Source organism: Rattus norvegicus, chromosome 10 (genome assembly GCF_036323735.1).
Source record: "Rattus norvegicus strain BN/NHsdMcwi chromosome 10, GRCr8, whole genome shotgun sequence".
Classification (NCBI taxonomy): domain Eukaryota; kingdom Metazoa; phylum Chordata; class Mammalia; order Rodentia; family Muridae; genus Rattus; species Rattus norvegicus.
This window is the reverse complement of record NC_086028.1, coordinates 106,117,526-106,139,737: the sequence shown is the minus strand read 5'-3', so window position 1 is coordinate 106,139,737 and position 22,212 is coordinate 106,117,526. Positions and strand designations below refer to the sequence as shown.

The window sequence follows — 22,212 nt, the reverse complement described above, 5'->3', positions numbered from 1 at the left end:
GACTTACGTCTCCAAGTCCTTCCCACTACCAACCTGGGCAGCTTGAGCCCACAGCAACTCTGCAACAAAGGTTTAATGCTGGGTAGGTTGGCTCTGGGGTTGACCCCCTGTGAGTCCTCAATATTCCCAGAGAGCTTCCCCCGTAGGCAGGTCCGCGTCAGCACGCAGCAGCCCTGAGGCACCTCCACGCAGGTACTTGCCACTGAGGGCACGGATGGCCAAACGGCCACGCTCTCGGAACTCGAAGAGGAAATCCTCCGCCAAGTCACCATCGCTGCACACACTTCCATGGCTCCCAGTGTACCAGAACCCACCTCCACGGCCTGGGGGCGAGGCTGGAGGTCAGCAGGGCCCACGCACAGCAAGCCTCCCTCCCGGAGCCCCCCTACACTTTACTTTCCCGCACCTCTGATTTGATAGGCGCCATCCCTGAAGCTCAGGTGGAAGACATCGTAGGTGGAGCGGTTGGTGTCCAGCTGGTTGGAGCCTCGGCGGTGGCACACAAAGCCATCCAGGCCACGGAGCACCAGGATGGGTCGGTTGATGAGTTTGAGGATGAATAACTCGTCCTCACCTGTAGGAGAGGGTGCTGTGGACTGACCACTCCTGTCCCTACCTGTCCTTTTCAGGCCATGGACTTGAGGTCCCAAGTGTGCCACTATGGCAAAGAGGTGCCCAAGGTTCCCCAAAGACAGGAAAGGAAAAGACACCCAGAGATCTGACACCTTTCCGGACGGACCAAGTGGAACGGGACCTCAGGTACACTGACCCAAGATGGAGAACTGCCCCATCTTACAGAGGGCAGGGAATGCTCACCCACAAAGTCACTGATAGCAGCCAGCTGCCCATTCTTCTTCATGCACACATAACGCCCATTGCTGGCTTTAAGTGCCACCCGCCGGCCGTGCCATTCTATTTCAAACATGGTGTTGGCAGAACTGTGGGGGAGGGGGAGATCTCAGAGAGAGAGGTGCAGAGTTTGGCCTCCCTAATCCTTGGGTTCAGGGTCCTCCACAGAAGTACCCATTACCAGTAGGGTCGACTCCCCCACCCCAGTGAGCATTCTTTGCTGGTTGGGTTGCCATTCTCACAGCTGAGGCTGTGCTCCGGGTTCCGTTGGAGATGATGACCAAAGTAGCAGCGGCCACCAGGTGTGGTGGCACAAACTTTTAATCCCAGCAGAAGTGGATCTCTGGGTTGGAGGCTTAAGTTCCAAGCCATCCAAGGCCACATAAGTGTGGGCTCTGTCTCTCAAAAACCAAACAAAAAAAACCCAAAAAGGTAATGGTGGTGGGGTTGATGTGCCGGTCATGGTTGTTAGGGTGATGGTGATGAAGGTGACAGAGACAAGGACAGGTACACTCACACTTGCGTGGCTGTGGCCTGAATGCCCCCGTGAGTGACCAAGGTCCAGTAGCCCCCAGTGCTGGAATAGAAAGTACACTTCTTTGTCTCCTGGTCGATTTGCATTAGGAATGTCTCATGGTCCAGTTCTTCATCCTGATTGGCTGAGACATTGATTCCTGGAGGGAGGGAGAAGACAGACAGTAAAGTTCCTCACACCTCTCCTGGGAGGCCAGAGATGGGGAAGCTTGCTTTGGATACATGAAGCCTGAGGGAGTCTCAGCTGGCACTCTCTCCTCTAGACTGACTCCATCTGTCAGAGGCTGCTCCAAGGCCACCAGGTACCAGTGCACCTCACACATGACCTCTAAGGATGGATTCTTAACCCAGCTCTTCCCACACTCCCTGAGATGGCACCTTTCGTGCTGGCAAATCCCCATTCTGGTAATCAGCAAGTAATCTGCTTATTCCTGCTCTCCCAACTCAGGATTTACAGCAGTTTATTTATAGTTCACCCCTAGGCCTGCCAGGTGGGGTCTCTGACCTTCCCACGGAGGTGACCTGGACCATAGCCAGTGTCCAGTAACCAGCCCACCACACATACACTCTAGTCTCTGGGGAAGGCAGGAGGGTGCCCAGGGCTGATGCTGCTGTAATGGGGACAGACAGGACAACTGTGCTGTGGCCTGGCTCAGCATGCAAGCCCTGAACAACCTCAGGAATGTCCCATAAACTCGGGCTCCCTCCAACGAACTGCATCAGTTTCTATGGCAACTGGTTATTCTTGAATAGTGTGGCTGGTAGAGCCCTCAAGATCCCCAGGGGCTCAAGGTGTAACAATAGGAGGTGGGGGACAAAGCTTGAAGGTCAGGCCACATCTCATCCAACCTTGCAGGAGAGGGGAACAACCAAACAGTAGCCCCCCCCCCGGGGGGGGGGAGGCTGAAGTGTGCTGCCTTTTTCTAGCTCCCAAAGGCCATGCCTGGGCCCCCTCACTCCCACGCCCCCTCAAGCCGAAGATCACTGCTCCCATGCAGAAGAGCAGCTGGCACAGCCTCAGGAAAGGGCCCACTCAGACCAGAGGAAGTCAGGTCCCCCGACACTGGAGTTACAGGTGTTTGTGAGCTCCCTTGTGAGTGCCTGGAATTGAATGTAAGTCTTCTGGAAAAGCAGCCAGTGCTCTTAACCACTGAGCCATCCTTAAGACCCAGGCCCACCTCAGTTTTATCGTTTCCACCTCTGTCAGCTTCATCATTGTAGCAACAAATACTAAATTGGGTGGTGGAACCAAGGGCAGCCCTCAGCTTTGTGTACTGTACTGGGCCACAGGGTAAGAAAACAATGGGATTCTGGGTGGTGTCTCACATGGATATATGCTATGGACAAGAAAAGTCACATCTCAGCAAAGATTCTTGCAGGGACAGAAGGCAGAACCAGGTCAGAGGACCTTAGTTGGGCATGCCAACTAGCACCGTCCACTGACTTCACCTACATCTCCATCTCACACAGCACAGCTTCTGCCTCTGCAGACAGAGCGCCCGCATGCTCACCTGCTTATAGGGAACCGATCTGGCAATGGGAGGGGCCCAGAATCCAGACTGATCTGGACAGTGACTGACGAGGGGTAGCTTCTGGATGAGTGTGTAGGATTCGGGAAAGGGGTTGAGTCGTGTGTTACTGGCGGAAACAAATGCTCACAGCTGAGCTGCATGTGAGCCCTACAGCACCAGTGAATGCAGAGACAGGCAGACGGTGGCAAAGAAACCCAGTGGTGAAACTATAAAGTGGTTGTTCACAGGCAGCTCCTGGTTAGAAGACAAGTCTGGGGCTGTCTCTCCAGGTGACTGGACCAAAATGGGCTGCTACTCCACAGGGGCTGTGCTGGCCAGGACAAACACCCAAATCACCTCTCCAGCTTCCTTGAGCTGTGTGTCACTTCCACCCCAACACAAAGCCCTACCTGACACCAATCCTGAGGCCAGAACCACAGACATCATCAACCCCAGTGAAGGAAGCATAGTGTCCCTCTACTTCCACTGCCCTTATCAGGAGGGTCTCCCACCAAAGGGATGCAATCACATACAGTGTGGTCAAGAGCTAGGCAGAGGCAGAGGCAGGCAAACCTCTGGGTTGGAGTCCAGCCTGGTCTACTCAGAGCAAGTTCCAGAACAACCAGAGCCACACAGAGAAACCCTGTCTCAACAACAACAACAAAAAAACAAAAACAAAAAAAAAAAAGGCTGAAAGAGGCCAGTTGTATGGCTCAGCAAGTTAAGGTGCTTGTCTAGTGATTCGAGATTGATCTCTGGACCCATACAAAGGTGGAAGGGAAAAACTGACTCCACAGAGGTGTCCTTCGACCTCTACAAGTGTGCCGTGGCGAGTGTGTGCCCACATATATCACACACACACACACACTAATTTTTTTTCAAGACCAGGTCTTACTAAGCAGCTTGGGTTTTCCTGGAATTCATTGTGGCTGGTCTCAAACAGAGATCTGCCTGTCCCTGCCTTGCAAGTGCTGGGATTAAAGGTGTGCACCACTGTCCCCAGTCAGTCATTATTGTTTATTATTATTTAAGAGACTGAACAGTGGGCTGCAGAGATGAGTCAGGGTTTAAGAGCACTGACTGCTCTTGCGGAAGACCTGAGTTTTATTCCCAGCACCCTTACCAGGCAGGCTCCAGAGATGTCAATCAACACCCTCTTCTGACTTCTACAGGCACCTGTACTCACATACCTGTACCCTTCACACACACACACACACATTTTTAAAGGTTGAAAAGCAATCCATACAGCCACTCTCCTAACTAGCTCCATGACTACCAGATCCACCATCTTTTTCTTCTGTGTACAGAATAGAACTCAGTGTTGCACACACTAGGCAGCGCTCTACATAGAGTTACCTCCTCAGCCCACATCTCACCACCACTCCAACCCCCAAGCCACCATCACCTCCACCACCACTGTCACCATCTCCACTTCACCCCCATCTCCATCACATCTTCACCACTTCTACCACTTGCACCCCAACATTATTAAAATCCCTGCCAAGCTCCCATAACATGGCTACCAGTATAGACACTTAGGTTACTGCCTTCCTTCATGAGTCTGTTACAGGCTGTTACAGTCAATGTCTAGCACACACATGGGCACGCGCGCGCGCGCACACACACACACACACACACACACACACACACACACACACACACACACACTTCCAGGAAGCACTCCATCAATGCTGCCCCAGCTAGATTGTCTAAGATCTGTGAACATTTTGTTCTTCCCCAGGCCAGGCAGTGTGGCTGGACCACAGGGCTAGTAACTCCAATGCCATTACTGCCTCAGACTGACCTAAAGGCCATGACTGCAGATGCCAGGTTCTTTTGGCTTCCCTGGTGGGTGTTCTGACCATCTGGGTAGGACATAAGATGCCCAGGGAGACTGGACATCTGTGTACTACTACAGCAATGTCAGAACAGGCATGTAGGAGCTGCCCTTTCTCAGCAAGTGCTGATGTAAAGGGGTCTGAGTGGGCTCAGAGCACTCAGGCCAAGGTATATCTGGGCACCCAAAGCCCTAGATGGAAGCAACTGTTCCTTCTGGCCGGGGCCAGACTCTTGGCTTCTTCATAGGGCAGTAGGAACACTGTGTTTACTTACCTCAGACTGCTCAGGTGTCACACAAGTGACCAGTGGCCAGGAGACAACAAAAAACAAGCCACACCCCAGAGGTAGAAATGGCACCTTCTCCTTAGAGGCACAGGTCCTATGCAAGGTTGCCTTAGCCATGTCTAACATTGAGGATAACAGTGAAGTCTCATTCCTGTGGGGGGAGGGGTGTCCCCACAGGGTTCCCACTGGTTGAGCATATGATACTGCTATGTCTATGCCCTGCCCTCATCCCTTCCTTATTTCCCCCCAAAGATGAGAAAGTGGAGTGGCACAAGAGCAAAGGTGCCACCCAGCCTGCTTCCCACCCTCCCACTGCCCCCATATTCTGTCTTTGCCTCACTGTACCTCTCCAGCCTTAAAGACATGTGCAGTCTAGCAGGCACCACATTCGGCTGACATTCTCCAGATGTCCAGAGAGTGATGACGACTCCTCTGAAGCCGTCATCCTCACACTGTGTGCAGAAACACCCATCTCCGAAGGAGAGCCCCACCAACCCAGCACGTGGCAGGTGTGTACACACATGCACATACAACACAGCATCAGCTGCCCTACCTTGCCTCACAGAGACTGCCCTACCCTACCTTGCCTCACAGAGACGTAGCGGTGGTTGGCAGCTACCAGTACCACCTGTGGGTGACTCTGCTCCAGGTCGAAGAGTTCATCCTTGCCGGGCCTCGTGTTTCGGCCAGCCTTAAGCGTGCCGGCAGGCCCCACAGGTGCCAGGTATCGGCCGTCACAGTCCTTGAAGGCCAGCTTGCCTGCCTTGAACTCCAGTGTGTAGCAGGCATGGGCTTCAGGCTCCCAGACAAGGCGGCCATCACTTCGAAGGTAGCGGCTGTCATAAGACTTGAGGCAGTACCGCCTGCTCTGGAAAATGAGGGTGAGCAGTGCGTCCACACCCCACGGCATGTCACCATCTGCCGCCATCTCGTCCTCCTGAAGGCACAGGTGCACGTAGCGCCGGCGGCTCACACTCAGCAAGTGAGCCTGTGGGTGGATGGCCAGGTGTACGGTCCACAGCTCTGCCGGGGAGATGGCCGTAGCAAAGCAGGACAGTCGGTCCTCAACGCCACCAAAGAAGCGGCCGTGTGGCTCTGACTGCAGCACCCAGCGCCCGTCAGGCTGCGGCAAGACCAAGAAGCGACAGTCACGGCCCGGGTGATCCATCTCACAGGCCACGCGCCCATCTTCTTCTGCCGACAGGTAGCGGCCTAGGTGGCTGCTGCGAAACAGCACAGCAGTGCCCTGCCCTGGGTCAGGCTCCAGGACCCATATCTGCTTCCTCTTGAGGCTGGCTGCGGAAGCGTTGACCTTGAAGCCAAAGCTCTCAGCCGTGAGGTAGCGGTCGGCATCGTTCACAAGGCCAAACTGGATCTTCAGCACCTGGTGCAAGCCGTTGGTTGGCATCTTTGAGACTAGCCAAGTTGCTTCAGGGGTCCAGGGAGCTCTCTCTGAGTGTTCAGGGGGCCTGTAGCCCCCCCTGAGGCCCAGATCTGTTTATCTGGCCCTTGGCTCCCAAGCCTAGCCAGCAACATGGACACTCCCTGCCTCAGAGTCAGCTCCCTCTGTCTTGTGGCCTCGGCCACTCAGGCAGATCTTACATGACCAGCAGGGAGCCCGGAGGGCGGGTGAGGGGGGGCGGATCAGAAAGGCACTGGCTTAGGAGCAGTAGCCACCTTGCCTTACCCCCAGCTTGGATTTCAGTGGCTCCTGGATAGCACCAAGTCCAGAGTTGATGGCCAGCAGGACAGGAGCAAGGTTGACCACCTCCTTGTCCTCACCCACGGCTACCTGGGTGCTATGCCCTACATACTGTAGATCCCACAGCTCTCAGCCTCTCTCCTTGCTGCCCTATTGCTTCAAGGCCTCCCAGTACCCGGCTTAGACCCTGAGTCCAGCCCAGCTCTTTCCCAAGGTAGAAAAAGCAGCCCAGTGGAAAACTCACAGCAGGGTGGCAACCTGATCTGAACGCAGCCCTCCACCCTCAGTAGCCCGCCAGATCCTCTACAGGATCCAGTTACTGCTTCTCTGATTCCTGCCACCAGGAGCAAAATGGCCCCCGTAGCATACAGCAGCATCCTGGCCTATCCCCCTGGCCACACAGTTCCTACCTTTTTGTGTGGCCCTGAGCTTGACACGTCTGCCCCAAGGCCGTGGGCTGGGGAGGCAGCAGTAAGGGCCAGCAGTGAAGCTGGGACACCCTGACCTGAGCAGGGATGGCAGTGTGGAGGCAGATACGCTGCTGTTCCTGGTCCCCTAGGTTTGGAAAGAGCAGCCTCACATGGTCTGCTAGGGCAACCAGGTGATGCTCACACCCGTGTAGCAGGCAAAGAATCAAGGTATACCATGTGTTCCCTGCCATCTCTTGGGGCATGATGCTCTTCCCTTCTGTGTGGGGAGCTCAGGGCTGGGTGGTACGGTTTAGGAGATGCTGGAAGCCAGCCACACCTGACCCCTGACCTCTTACCTCTGGGACCACCCGGCTGTACCCTCTTCATCCTGAGCCTGACAGGGAGCTTCCGCAGCCCTGCTCAGTTTTACCCTGCACCTGCCTCAGGGGACCAGAGCCAAGCAGGAAACCGGAGCTGTCCATCATGGGCCTGAGCCAGAATTGGTGTCTTCTTCCTCATAACAGTGTGCGACTGACCACAGGGGAAGGCCCTCCTGAGGGACAGTAACAGGAGAATGTGGACTGCTTCCAGTCATGGCCCCAGTCTTCTTTCCCTTGTCCCGTGCCTGTCATCCCTCAAGTGGCTATGGTAGGGGACTTGTACATGGCCAGACTGGCACAGAGGTCTACATTAAGGGAGAATGCAGAGGGTGAGGTAGGTCCATCCAAGCATCTGAAGACGCTGAGGAAGTAAGAGGAACTTTCCCCAATAGAGGGCTCACAGTAGGACCCATGACATATTGTCACGCGCTAACCCTATTGCTGTCATCTTTCCCTGCAGGACAGCTTTATTCAAATTGTGACCCACGCACATGTATGAGGCCCCATCAGAAAGTGTAGTCAGGTTGTGTGTCAAGTACTGCCTTAGAGATACAGTGGGGGGTGGGGAGTATGATGTCCGTGCAAAAGCCCCAGTTGCCAGGGTGGCGTCCATACTAAAAAGTGTTCCAAGCTTGGAGCAGCCCCCGTCAGGTACCAAGGATCTGATTAGGTTGGTCTCTCAGGGGAGAGCCTGAGGGTCAACTATGCCCATTGTTCCCTAACCCCATCTAGCCAGACTGCTTAAGAGCCCTGAGAGTCTAGTCCTTCTGATTGGCATAATGGCTTCATTAGCTTGACTGGTGCTGGCAGGGTTCACCAGCATCAGATACCTAGCAGGAGAAGGCCTGGCCGCCAGGCGCTAAGTGCCCTGGCTCTGGACAGGCTGTTGGAAATAGAGCCAGAGGTGTCGATGGCTACTCAGTTTTGGGACACTTCCCCACAACAGCCCCAGGTAGAACAGGGCTATTGACATTGGCAATGACATTTGCAATATGAGGGCCTGCTGGGCTTCAGGGTACGCCTTGGCAGGAGGCAGCTTTCCTGGGTCTCTCCACTGCAGTCTCCAAGCTGTGGCGCACCAGGGTCTTTCCCTTCCAGATCCCATCAGGAGCTCTACCACAAAATAGACGCTTCCCCTGTATGATGGGCATTTTGTCTGGTTCCTGTGTAACGAGCTACAGCTCTGTGGAAAGTTGTAATACTGTAGACAGGTCTTCATATGGAGTGTTTGTGTGAAGGTTCACAGCGAAAGGGGCCAGGATGAGCTGTTGTGGTCCCCTGGAGACTCAGCTCAGCCTCTGAAGATGCTACTCTAGCACAAGCCCCAGCACCCACTTCTGGATGCTGGCACAACAGTCAGGCTGTACACCACTTAGAGGATCCCCTGCCCAGCTACACACAAGTCTATGGCAGGCTGGGCCCTCTGTCCATCTACAGGGTACTCAGATGGCAGAAAGCCACCTCTCTCTATTATGGGTGCACAAATAGATGTGTGCCACGGTGGCTGTCCAGGCCGCACCCGGGGACATGTGTGCCACCGTGGCTGTCCAGGCTGCACCCGGGGACATGTGTGCCACCGTGGCTGTCCAGGCTGCACGCGGGGACATCTAAGTCAGCTCCACTTGAGGGTTCTTTACCCCCATGAACCAGAGGGGAAGACGGGATGCCCAAAGTATGACTGTCTGATGCTACTGTAGCTAGCGTCTAAGTACAGATGCCAAGCTACCTGAGGCACCAACTTCAACACATGTATGTCTTGGGGGAGGAGCACCTTTAATGGACTTTGAGAGGCCATTTGGGTGAGCAATATCCCAACCCAACCGTTACTCAGGAGAACAGCCCACTCTGAGTGGACACAGCAGTGGGCCATTCTAACCACAGCTGGGTCTAAAAGGCTAGGACCCCCTCAGGCTTAGACTGGTTCCAGCAAGGCTTGGGGCTGAGTTGACGCCCTTCTCAGTAAGTCCAGCTGGGAGCAAGAGCAAGAGTGCCCTAAAGGCCCAGACTCAAAGTGTCCACTACACACCCATCTCTTGGAAAACGTTCTCAGATTGCTAAGGACAGGTCTCCTTAAAAGGCCCCTTTGCCCTATCCCCCAAGCTGGCTTCCAATAATGCTAGTAGTGCCCCAAACACAGATGATTTTCCCTCACCTCCATCTAGATTAGCCCAACCTGGGCCCTCTGCCAGCATGTAGCTGCTACCATGGCAACCAACACGTGGGCCACGTTCAGGGCCCAGCAGCACTGATGCTGGTGGTGTGCACTGGCACAGGTTTGTGAGTGCAGGGATGGGGATTCCCTCCTCGCCAGCCCAGAGTCTTAGAAACTGGGAAACAGCTGAGCAGGCCTGTGGCCAAAGGCTGACCTTTCACAGGCCTTTGGAGAAGCCAGGAAACCCCACTACTCTCGCCTCCCAGAGATGCTCCCAGCCCACCCCTCAGCTGTTGCTAAGCTTCAGATCTCTATAGCCAGACGCTCCTTCCTGGCCTCCCAGCCTCCTTGGGCCTGCAAAGAGGCACCATGCTGCCCAGCACAGGCCACAACCTTGATTTCCTCATCCCCTTCAGGGCTCCTGCCTCTGCCCAGAGTCTGGTTTGGCAGAGGCCCAAGGCCCCACCTCCTGCTGGACTCCCTCCCTGGGCCCTTGAATCAATTTTTCATGTTAGACTGTTTGCAGTTCCACTTACACACAGCAGAGGGGGAGGGGCCTCGCTTCGCTTACTCTGCCCAGGTTCACTTACTGAGGCCTGGTTTAGGGTAACAGGCTCCACTCAACGGGTTATGTTAGAAAGAAGAGCTAGGGGAGAGAGTTTTTAACTGCACAGTGACCACCTCATCTCTCCCACTCCTCCCCCACAACCTACCTGACCCCAGCCTAGGCACAGAGCTCACTGAAGACCCGTCAGGGCTCACTGCCTAGGCACAGGGCTCCCCAAAGGCGCTCAGGTGCAGGGGTACACTGAAGCACCTGCAATCTTTTTGTTCCTGTTTTCCTTTATTTTTCAGTCATAATATAAAAATAGCATCACCTCTTCCACCCCTATCCTCCCGCCAAACCCTCCCATGTACCCTTCTCCCCCACACCTTGCTCTTTCCTTTTTTGTTGTTTGAAGACAGGATTTCTCTGTGTTGCATAGGCTAGCCTCTAACTCAAGATCCTCCTGCCTCAGCCTCCCACGGTTGCAATCACAGGCATGTAAAGACAGGCCTGGCTAAAATACCTGTTTCTGGAGTTGCTGTCTTTCAGTGACAGAGCCTTTTTTTACCTGTTGGTCATGAGGCCCTTGGGATTGATCCCCAGTGCCTTCAGGGTATGGAAAGTGACTGAAGCGTCTCACGTGTGTCACTCCGTGACCACCCCAGTGCCTTTCACAAACACAAGCCATGGTATCTCCCATCATTTGTGAAACCATAATGCCTCACAAGCTGAGACCAGGAAGAGCACAGGGTTCTGTCACGTCAGAAAATCCAAGGCTCCATAAGGTCAAGTGTCTCCAAGAGGAACAGAAGGTGTCACAGGAAGTCTGTGACCACTAGGCCATCCCTCAGATCCCTCAAAGTTCAAACCTCAGGGAAGGAGGAAACACCAGACATCTGAGACTGAATCCCAGAATGTGTAGGACTCACTAAGGACAAGATGGTGATACACACATACCTGAGTGGACAACTGTGAGCCTTCAACACGAGGGGGCCAAGGCAGTCTCTGCCTTAGCGCTCATCTCTGATGATCTTACCATTCCGAGTCACACATAGGCCCAGACGTGCCCAGACACAGCAGCAGAGCTCAGCACACCCTCCAAGAACTCGCCTGACCCTCCTCACACCACTTTCAGTGTGTGTAAACTTTTCGTGAAGGGTACCTTTCGATCGCACTCCGTCATCCCTGTAAGTTATTTACTCACTCATTGACTTCCTATGCCTTTGTGCAAATCCGAGGACAACTTTGTGGACTCGGTTCTCTCCTTCCACCTCTATGTGGGTTCTGTGGATCAAGCTCAGGTCAACAGACTTTCACTTGCTCACAGTAGATGCCTTCCCTGATGAGCCAGCTCCTCGGCTCCCACATTACTTTTGAGACAGGGCCTTTCACCTGGAGCTCAGTGATTCAGATAGGCTGGTTTAGTCAGCAAGCCCCAGGGATCTCTCCGTATCTCCACTTCCCAAGGGCTGGGATGATAGGCACTTGTTATGCTGCAATCCATGTGTCTTAGTTGGGTTTTTACTGCTGTGATAAAGAACATGAGTGTCGTAGTCAGGGTTTCTATTCCTGCACAAACATCAGGACTGAGAAGCAAGTTGGGGAGGAAAGGGTTTATTCAGCTCACACTTCCACACTGCTGTTCATCACCAAAGGAAGTCAGTACAGGAACTCACGAAGGTCAGGAAGCAGGAGCTGATGCAGAGGCCATGGAGGGATGTTACTTACTGGCTTCCTTCCCCTGGCTTGATCAGCCTTCTCTCTTAAAGAACCCAGGACCACTAGCCCAGGGATGGCACCACCCACAATGGGCTGGGTCCTCCCCCCTTGATCACTAATTGAGAAAATGCCTTACAGCTGGGTCTCATGGAGGCATTTCCTCAAGGGAGGCTCCTTGCTCTGTGATAACTCCAGCTTGTGTCAAGTTGACACACAGAACCAACCGGTACAATGACCAAAAGCAACTTGGGGAGGGAGGGACTTATTTCATCTCACAACTTGTAGGCCATTATTTAGAGAAGTCAGGGCAGGGATCAAGGAAGGAACCTGAAGGGCAGAAAACAAAGCAGAAGTCGTGGAGTGTTGCTCACTGGCTTGTTCTCCATGTAAAAGGTTGTGGTGTGTGTGCGTGCATGTGTGTGCTGTATGTGCAGAGGTGCCTGAGTCAGAGCTGGGCATCAGATCCAGAGCTGTTGTAACAGGAAGTTAGTTGTACGTCTCCCAGGATGAGTGATGGCCGTTAAACTCAGATCCTCCGGAAAAGCATCGAGGAACTCCCAACTGCTGACTCATCTCTCCGTCTTGGCACTGGCTACCTGCTGCAGCCTCATCACCTGTAGTTAACTTTATGAATAGTCACAGAATGAGAGGTTGTGGGAATTAAAAGTATGAGTGCTTAGGACAATAAAATACAAGGATCCTGGGTTCTATCTATAAAAAGTGCTCGAGAATACTATTGGACAAGTGTCATAGCAGACGGGCGGTTTCTGGACCACTGTGCTGTAAGGTGGGGTGCTGTAAGGTGTGCCTGCCTGGGCCACCCTGTATATGGCTTAGAAATGACAAGAGACAGGGAACCTAAGCTGTTAGTTACGTGTTTAAAACAGTGATGTTTGACATTACATCAAAATAAGGCTTAAACATGAAAACTTTCAGGCCCTATGTGGTGGTGCACACCTGTAATCGCAGCACTGAGGAGGCAGAGGCAGGCGGATCTCTGAGTTTGATGCCAGCCTGGTCTACAGAGCAAGTTCCAGGACAGCCAGGGCTACACAGGAAACCCTCTCTCTGGAAACAGGACGATGATGAGGGGTGGTGTGGACTGTAATGCTTAATATGACTGTGGCCAGCCTAGTCTACAGAGCAACTGCATAGAAAAGCCTGGTCCCAAAAAACAAAAAAGTTAAAGAGCTGGAATCAAAAAAAAAAAAAAAAAAAAAAAAAAAACCTTTGACTCTTGGCGGGTGAGGCCTTAGTCCTAACCCTGAATCTGAGCCACTTCCTGTTCTGTGACCTGCACCTACCTTCTCTACTCAGATCCACCCTTTTCCTTTTCTCAGAAATGATAGTTAGGTGGCTCGGTGATGGTATGACCCAGTGACACCTCCTATAATAGTAAACAGACACACCAAGTCATGCGTTGTCTGTACTTTGGGGTCTCTCAGAGTATTTGCTCCCGGACATCCGACGGGCTGGTTCTATCTGGCAGTGAATCTGTTCTTTCCTCATCTGTTGTTCTGGGTGCTGGCTGCTCCAGCCCCACCTCTCCCCGTGCGTCAGCACCAGCTGAGGTCACCCGCTGCTTGGCCACAGTCCTGCCTGGGTTCCCCTACCAGAGATGACTCAGCGGGGGTCCGCCCTAGCCATGCCTTGTTAGGAGTTTCTTGGTCCCACTTGGCCTTTGAGGTGAGGAGGACTTGGAACCGCAGGTGCGCTGCACTCCTCACTAAGTGGCAGGAGCAGGACCCACCTGGCGGTCCACAAGAGAATGACACTGGCCGCCACTGATCTGCCTTCCGCAGGGCCTATGCCAGGGGCGCCATCTGCTGGGCCCTGTATTCAGGCTTGAACCCCCCAGGTCACCGCCCCAGCGCCGGACCACCTGAGACGCTGCGCTTATAGTACTCGTCCTGCATTCTCCTATTCCGCCCCAGGCTTAGATCTCAGGAAGGGGAAGGAAAGCCGGAGCAGGTGGCTCTTTCCTCCTGCCTGAAGTTTGAGGTGGCTTTCCTGCACTCCTGCTCACCCACCCCACTGGTTTTCCTTTCTTCCGAGGCTAACTGCGCCCTCTGAAGACAGCCTTATATACCAGTGCTGACCCAATGGGCGAAGTGGAGCGTGGGTGGACTCGACTCCGAGGATGCAGGTGTCGAGAGACTTGGAGGGGAATGGTCTGCACAGTATCACAGTGGCCTGCTAGTGCAAGCTGGGACAACCCAGACGACACTTCCACTGAACTTACCCGGATCATACCTTCCACCCTGACCACCCGGTCCTGGGGAGGGTCAGAGTGATCCGCAGAACTCCAGCCTAGTCTCTGCCTACCTCCTTTAGTGCACACTGGCTGTAGCAGGTGGGGTAGTGGCAGGGCACAGGACCTCCAGAGCAATAGCATTCTGCCCTTGTCCAGCCCTGACCTGGCTCCCAGATGTTCCGCCCACCTCCTGAGGGCGGTACACTGACCCACACTAACTGTAGGCTACTCCCTGCAGCCAGTCGATAAAGCAGGAGATACAGATAACCCGTGTGTTTCCCTGTCCTGTCCCCTGGCTAACCCGTGTGTTTCCCTGTCCTGTCCCCTGGAGCCCGCAGCTAGGTAGCTGTTACTTGCCTGTCTGGGATCTCTAGAACTGACGAACATGGAATAGGAAAAGGGAAGAATGGAGAATAGGATTCTCTTTCTCCAAACCCTGCATTTGGGGGTCAGGATGGATGTGGGAACTGAATCTGCTCCACTTTCTTGGTTGGTCAGGTCTTTTCACTTCTGCCTCCTTCTCCAGAGCTGGGAAACCTTCCCTCTCTCTCTCTGGCTTCCCGACATGTACACGGGTGTCCAGCTTCATCAAGGACAGAGTTTCTGTGGTTACTCAGTGGGTATAACCAGAAGCCTCGAGTTGATGGGCCTGGCGGTGGGGGTAGTTAGGTAAGTTAGGTGGAAGCTAGTCAGTGAAGCCAAGGTGCAGTGAGCAGAGAGGGAGTGGCTCAGAGCTTGAGGCAACAGAGGAGACAGGAGCAACAGAGAAGCAGGAACAGACAACTGTGTCTGGTCAGAGGTCTAGGGGTCTCTTTTGTTGTGCAGAAAGGGGGTATTGTACTGAGAATAAGAATTGCAAGGGGCATGTGCTACCGGGGTTGGGGATTTAGCTCAGTGGTAGAGCGCTTGCCTAGCAAACGCAAGGCCCTGGGTTCGGTCCCCAGCTCTGAAAAAAAGAAAAAGGAAAAAAAAAAAAAAAAAAGAATTGCAAGGGGCACATCAGCTTTAGGAAGTGCCTCTCAGGAGGAGGCAGTCTGCCCTTTCCGGGAACATATACCACACCACATTTCACAACTGCAGTGTTGAACAGACGACACCCCCCCCCCCCTTCACCGGGCTATGGAGCTGTTTGTTGTGGGGACAACAGGGAGCAAGGCCCTTGGGGGAGAGCCATTTTCTTTTTTGAGACAGTTTTCTCTATGTAGCCTGGGCAGTTCTGGAAGTCACTGTGTAGACTAGGCTGGCTTTGAACTCACAGAGATCTATCTGCCTTCCTCTGCTGCAGTGGTAATGGAATCAAAGGTGCGGGCCACCACACCCAGCTTGGGCCACCATGGCTTGGGCTGAGGTTGAATTATTCTTTCTGGGGCCTCAGCTGGCTGGGGGCAAGCGGATCCTTGAGAGCAGGCCAAGGCCCAGGCAGGAAATCCTACCTAGAAGAGCCTCTGGTCTGACACAGATGCACTAAGTTGCTGGGACAGCATGGGCAGATGCTGGGCAGATGTCCGACCCAAGGGCGGGGAGGCTCTCCATTGCCCAATATTCTGTGTTTCATGTGGTGTGGCCAGCAGAACCTTGACCTTCCTGTTTGTAATGTGCCCTGGGTTCTGCCACCGGAGGCTGGCTCAGTCTCACCCTCAGTTCACTGCCTTCCTTCCACTGGAAAGGCCAGTCCTGTGCCTCCTGGCACTGGACAGACAAGACATCCCCACTTGCATATGATGTGTCCGAAGAGGCCTGGACAGGAACATGGACTCAGGATATTTAGATTTTGGTTTCCTCAGACTTCTACATCCCCTTTTTATTATGGGCTTTTAGGCTTATAGAAAAGTTTCAAAGACATCAGAAGCGTTCACCCATTACACTGTAATGTTAGCTCACCCTTACCAAGGCTCACCTTGGTATATTTTCCAAACCTGACCTGAGTCTTCACAGCCTTTTCAGTCTCTTCTTTTCCAAGATTAGGTTGACAACCCCCCACCCAGCAGGAATAGCAGAGACCAAGTGTAGAGGCAAAATGCAAAATTTTGTTGCATTTGCCTAACAAGAAGCCAGTCAGCCACTTTGGAGGAAGTAGGTTTGGAAGTGCTTAGGTGGGTGGAGCATTGCTGGAGAATCGGGTACCAAGTACAGAGGTGACCAGGAGACCGGGGAATATCCGAAGTGGCCGCAGGGAGAAGGAACTGACAGGTTCCTGTGAACGCCTGGGAGAATGTTAAGGGTGGAGCCGGCCTGCATTAAATCTCCCTAACGCTTCACCTCTTCAGCTGCAGTTTTCTTATCATCAAATGAATGGAATATGAAATAAGATGCATCGACGTCACAATAAAAACTGACCAAAGCCAGCAGAGGAAAGAAATTTTTTTTCATTTCTCTCGACTGAGTCTTTCTATACAACGGGAGACACGCCCACTTCTGGCGGACCTGCAATCGCTGCCCCTGGCCTGCAGGCTCACAGAAGCCCGGCATTCTCAATTCCTGCTCCAAGAGGGGTGGGGCTGCCAACTTCCATAGCAGGCAAGAACGGCCCCGACCTGACCTTGGGCGAGGCCTCACACTGCCCAGTTGCAAAATAAGACAAATCACAGCGCCTCCTTCCCGTGCACAGCGTTAGGAGGCCGGGCTGCGGCTCCGCTCCGGCGGGGCTACCCCTCCCCCACCGTCTCCTGGGAGGGCTGCGCCTCTGAGCCCAAGCGCACAGCCGAGGGTCTCCGCGCGCACCGGCCGGGACCGCCTTTGTCCCGCGGGCCAATGGGTAGCCTGCTTGACTAAATAAGGCGAGGAGCGCGGCCAGGCGCCCCGTCCGTTACGTCCGCCCCCGTGACTCAGGGCGGCCACTGGCCTCCCGGCGGCGGGCGGAGCGCGGGTCCAAATCGCCAAATATGGCCGCGCGCCGCCCGTCACCCCTGCCCCCACCCGCACACCTGAGCCGCACCTTGGTCCCGCCGCGGGACAAGGCGCCCCCGCCGGCGTCAGAGGGAACCCGGCCATACAAGGCCGTTCCGTGCTGGCTCGCAGCGCCTTCTGCACACACGCAGACAAAGGCGTCCTTAGAGAAAGCCGGGGTTTGAGGCCAGGCCCCCCTGCAGTACTTCCTGGGTAGCCATGGGCGTGTGAGAGATGGTCACTAGGTGAGAGGGCTTACCGAAACCTTCCACTTTCCCCACGTCTCTCACAACCTGGGACCCACCCACCCTCCACCTAAAAGTGGAGGCTTCACTGTTAGCTGATGATGGGGTTTCTGGAGGTTCAGCCCCGCGTCCCCCTCATGGGTGCTGCTGCTCACATTGGACAGCCACCTCTGTATACAATCAGGGTGCTCGCAGGCCCAACGCCCTTCTTTCTAGGCCTGATGTTGTACAAGGTGACTGAGTGTTGGCACGGGTTTGTGTCCGCAGGTGAGCAGGGCAGGCTGTTTGGTCCCCTGGAGTCTCGTGTTCACGTCTCAGATGGGGAGCTGACCTTGTAGGACCGAGCGCGCCAGTGTGGGGGCTGGCACACCCCCACCTGCTAGAATCAAGCTCTGTGCCCTGTGACCTTCACCTCACCTCACTGCTACCCCTCCGCTTAACACCACATTGAACAATTCCAGAAGCTTACAAATATATTCCACACGGTTTGCTACAGTGCCAGCTTTCCCTCCAGGCATCCATTGAAACGGAGCACTGGAAGGTAGGGCCACGACCCTGCTAAGGGTGACAGGTTTCCCAGAGCCGTCTTACGGGGTGAAGGGCAGCGATGGATGCCCGCCCCCCACGCCTGTTGGAGGGGACAAAGGCCTAGGCGTTCTGTGCCCCAAGCCAGTGTGACCTGGACTTCATAATCAATGGAGAGCAGTCTCGCCAACTGACCCATACGGGGGGCGGGGCTAGACCATGCTGAAAGTGGGGAGACTTTCCTTGCCTCGGTTTCCCTACAGTGTCCCCAAGGAAACCAGCATATCACAATACTCACTTACACCACCACCTCCATTGATGTCCAGGGGTACCCAACCCCGTGACCACCCCTTCTGCAGTGAAGGGGCCTACGCGGACGTGGCTGGAGTGGCAGAACTGGTGACCCCCCTCCCACGTGATTGGGATGTGATGGCCGCTTCCCGGACCCCCGGGGACCCTGCCAGCCCGTCCCCAGCCAGGCACCCGCTGCGGCGGCCCAGCTCCACACCGAGCCTGTATGGGAAGCTCCTGGGGGCGTGCGGGGCGCAGAATTCACAGAGGGGCGGGGGCCACGGGACTCACCCCAGATCGGGGCGCGGCCCGCTCGGGGCTTGGCAGTTTCGGGGCGCAACCTGGGACCTCCCTGCTGCGCGGCAGTCCGGGGAAGGGCAGGGCCGAGCTCACGCAAGCCACTCGCCGAGACCCCCGCGAGCGAGAGCCAGGCCTCCCGGGGTCGCGAGCGCGCGGGGGCGGCGCGGGCGGGGCCGTTGGCGGCGGCGCGGGCTAGGGGCGGGCGGGCCCGGGCCCCACGTGCCCCTGGCGGGCGGGCCAATGGGCGCCCGGCTTTTGGAAAGATCGCCATATATGGACATGTTCTGGGGCCGCGCGCGCCTCCGCCCGCGCGCGCGGCCCGCTCCCGCTTAAATAGCGGCGGGGGAGGCCGCGATCGGTCTCACACTTCGCCGCCGGCTTACACTGCGTTTCTTTCCGCTGCTCCGTCGTCCCGTCCTCTGCCGGTAAGCGGCCCGCTCACTTCTTTCCCCGAGCCTGGCCCAGTGGACTCCCTGTATACCCTGTTCTTCTCTTTGCCCTGCCTTACCGCCGCGGAGCCCAGGGTGCCCGGCGGGTGGGCCTGGGTCTGCAGCCGCGACTCGGGATCCGGCTGGGGGCAGGGCGGGGCCCGACGCAGTGCGCACCTCTTCCGCGACGCGGCGGAACGGGAGGCTGCCGGTTGCGGACGGTTACGCCGCCCCTGGAGCCGCCCTGGGGACGGGGGTGGGGAAGTACTCTTCTCCGGGGTAGCTCGGCGCTAGCGGAGGACTCCTTTTTGGGGCTGGGTGAGGACTACGCTGATTCGGTGGCTTCCTTGCATAGATCGCAATGGAAGAAGAAATCGCCGCCCTCGTCATTGACAATGGCTCCGGCATGTGCAAAGCTGGCTTTGCTGGGGACGACGCCCCCAGGGCCGTGTTTCCTTCCATCGTCGGGCGCCCCCGACACCAGGTTGGTTAGTGGGGGGAAATGCACTCCCTTGTGTTCTCTATGGGTCCCGGGTGCACAGTGGGTGGGGCGAGTCTGACCGGTCTTTTCTCGTAGGGTGTCATGGTGGGCATGGGCCAGAAAGACTCGTACGTGGGTGATGAGGCCCAGAGCAAGAGGGGTATTCTGACCCTGAAGTACCCTATTGAGCACGGCATTGTCACCAACTGGGACGACATGGAGAAGATCTGGCACCACACCTTCTACAACGAGCTGCGTGTGGCCCCTGAGGAGCACCCGGTGCTTCTGACCGAGGCCCCCCTGAACCCCAAAGCTAACAGAGAGAAGATGACGCAGGTATGCTAGAGCCCGGGCCTCCCCTACCTTGGAGTGTGACGAGTCATTTTCTGTTCTGCCTCATTTCCTGACATTCAAGCATTTCTTTGGTGTTTCCAGGGTTCTGTTCCTCCTCTCCTGGCATTTCCTCCCTGAAGCCTCCAGGTTTCTGTTTGTGTTTCTGCTTGTGTTCTGTTCTTTTTTTCTTCACACATCACATTTGTGGCATGCAGCATGTAGAGTGAGGGTGTGGGTGGCTCTGGGTCCTTGCTACTCACTTACTGAGGTGTTCTTTGTCTCTCTGCAGATAATGTTTGAAACCTTCAATACCCCAGCCATGTACGTGGCCATTCAGGCGGTGCTCTCCTTGTATGCATCTGGGCGTACCACTGGCATTGTCATGGACTCTGGTGACGGGGTCACACACACAGTGCCCATCTATGAGGGCTACGCCCTTCCCCACGCCATCTTGCGTCTGGACCTGGCTGGCCGGGACCTGACAGACTACCTCATGAAGATCCTGACTGAAAGGGGCTACAGCTTTACCACCACTGCTGAGAGGGAAATTGTTCGTGACATAAAGGAGAAGCTGTGCTATGTTGCCCTGGATTTTGAGCAAGAAATGGCTACTGCTGCATCATCTTCCTCTTTGGAGAAGAGTTATGAGCTGCCTGATGGGCAGGTGATCACCATTGGCAATGAGCGCTTCCGGTGTCCAGAGGCTCTCTTCCAGCCTTCCTTCCTGGGTAGGTGTCCAGAACATTATGCAGGAGCCGAAGGGCTCTTAGCTCAGAAGGGATGGGACACATAGAATATAATAGTGACTAAATGAGCTCTGTTCCCTAGGCATGGAGTCCTGTGGCATCCACGAGACCACCTTCAACTCCATCATGAAGTGTGATGTGGACATCCGCAAAGACCTGTATGCCAACACAGTGCTGTCTGGTGGTACCACCATGTATCCAGGCATTGCTGACAGGATGCAGAAGGAGATCACAGCCCTGGCTCCCAGCACAATGAAGATTAAGGTAAGATTAAGGCTGACCCACCTGAGCAGGCCTAGGACCAGTGATGACTGGGAGGTGGGGCCCACAGGAAGGACACGAATGCTCATTCTGTCTTTTTCCTCTGCAGATCATTGCTCCTCCTGAACGCAAGTACTCAGTCTGGATTGGCGGCTCCATCCTGGCCTCACTGTCCACCTTCCAGCAGATGTGGATCAGCAAGCAGGAGTATGACGAGTCAGGCCCCTCCATTGTCCACCGCAAATGCTTCTAGATGGACTGAGCAGGTGCCAGGCATCTGCTGCATGAGCTGATTCTGAAGTATCGATTTGCCCTGGCAAATGTACACACCTCATGCTAGCCTCATGAAACTGGAATAAGCCTTTGAAAAGAAATTTGTCCTTGAAGCTTGTATCTGATATCAGCACTGGATCGTAGAACTTGTTGCTGATTTTTGACCTTGTATTCAAGTTAACTGTTCCCTTGGTATATGTTTAATACCCTGTGCATATCTTGATTTAGTCCTTAGTTCATGTGGCTCGGTCACTTGGTGGCTGGGGAGATCTGTGGAAAAGTCAGTCAGTCCCCAGCCTAGTGGATCTCTGTGAGCACCATGTAGTGATCTGTGCAGGGTATTAACCAACAGCAGACTTCCAGGATTTCCCGAGGCTGGCAAGGGTTCCTGAACTAGTTACCACTTCTTTTCTTGCCAGTCTAACAGGGTGGGAAAGTCCGAGCCTTAGGACCCAGTTTCTGTTCTGGTTTTTTCCCTCCTGACCTCCATGGGTTGTTACTTGCCTTGAGTTGGGAACGTTTGCATCGACACCTGTAAATGTATTCATCCTTTTAATTTATGTAAGGTTTTTGTACTCAATTCTTTAAGAAATGACAAATTTTGGTTTTCTACTGTTCAGTGAGAACATTAGGCCCCAGCAACACGTCATTGTGTAAAGAGAAATAAAAGTGCTGCAGTAACTGACCGTGGCTTCCTGTTGGGCACAGGGCTGTGGGTGGGGTGGGGTTGGGTTGGGAAATTAAGTCTGGTTGCCTAGCCACAGAAAACCTTAGCATTGGAAGCCTGTGGACTGGGTGTTAGACTCTACCCCCAGTTCAAGGCCCATCATCCTTGGAGCAGATTGTCCTTTAAATCCACCATTGCTCCCTGTCATTCTCCACAGGAAGTTTCCCACAGGGTGAGGAATTAGGCCGGATATTATCCGGCGAAGAGCCTCCTGTAGAGAAGTGTTGGTGAGGAAGGCAGCAGGCAGGACCAGCTCTTACACGCACTTTGTTGGCTCAAGTAAAGAATGTAGCAACCGTCTACCCCCATAGAGCCAAAAGATAGAACCTAGGTGTCATTGAAGTGGAGCCTTTCCAAGGCCACGCAACTTCATTCAGGCATAAAGGAATGAAACTTGGTCCGGTGCTACCACTCAGATGAACCTGGAAAGACTGGTTATCCAAAGATGATGCTGTTAGTGCAGGGCGAGGGCAGTGGGAGTGGCTGTGTGATGTGGAGTGAGGAGGCTCTGGAATTAGGGCTAGAGATGCATTT

General features: G+C 54.6%; 2 protein-coding genes and 2 long non-coding RNA genes across 7 annotated transcripts; 3 read left to right on the top strand and 1 right to left on the bottom strand.

The window, feature by feature from the left end:
• Nucleotides 1-54: 54 nt before the first annotated feature.
• Nucleotides 55-18,700, bottom strand: Fscn2 (fascin actin-bundling protein 2, retinal). Of its 4 annotated transcripts, none has more exons than XM_063269251.1 (6): nucleotides 18,421-18,554; nucleotides 5,601-13,315; nucleotides 1,367-1,523; nucleotides 817-938; nucleotides 407-574; nucleotides 56-323 (listed from the first exon to the last, which is right to left on the bottom strand). In XM_063269251.1, exons 2-6 carry the CDS (start codon nucleotides 6,424-6,426, stop codon nucleotides 118-120), a joined length of 1,479 nt encoding a protein of 492 aa, XP_063125321.1. In that variant the 5' UTR covers nucleotides 6,427-13,315; nucleotides 18,421-18,554; the 3' UTR covers nucleotides 56-117. The 4 variants fall into 4 exon arrangements, with proteins under 4 accessions (NP_001100542.1, XP_063125321.1, XP_063125323.1 ...); XM_063269253.1 differs by lacking the exon at nucleotides 18,421-18,554 and adding an exon at nucleotides 657-658 and having other exon boundaries at nucleotides 407-621; nucleotides 797-938; nucleotides 5,601-6,426; NM_001107072.1 differs by lacking the exon at nucleotides 18,421-18,554 and having other exon boundaries at nucleotides 55-323; nucleotides 5,601-6,594.
• LOC134480918 (uncharacterized) lies at nucleotides 1,519-5,339 on the top strand. Its single transcript, XR_010055918.1, has 2 exons — nucleotides 1,519-1,685; nucleotides 2,311-5,339. It is a non-coding gene; the product is annotated as an uncharacterized LOC134480918 (long non-coding RNA).
• LOC120095311 (uncharacterized) lies at nucleotides 17,186-18,353 on the top strand. Its single transcript, XR_005490805.2, has 2 exons — nucleotides 17,186-17,313; nucleotides 17,581-18,353. It is a non-coding gene; the product is annotated as an uncharacterized LOC120095311 (long non-coding RNA).
• Nucleotides 18,701-18,786: 86 nt separating the features above from the next.
• Actg1 (actin, gamma 1) lies at nucleotides 18,787-21,632 on the top strand. The gene is made up of 6 exons (NM_001127449.1): nucleotides 18,787-18,854; nucleotides 19,213-19,341; nucleotides 19,435-19,674; nucleotides 19,961-20,399; nucleotides 20,500-20,681; nucleotides 20,788-21,632. The coding sequence occupies exons 2-6, from the start codon at nucleotides 19,219-19,221 to the stop codon at nucleotides 20,929-20,931; spliced, it is 1,128 nt and encodes a 375-aa protein (NP_001120921.1). The 5' UTR covers nucleotides 18,787-18,854; nucleotides 19,213-19,218; the 3' UTR covers nucleotides 20,932-21,632.
• Nucleotides 21,633-22,212: the final 580 nt, after the last annotated feature.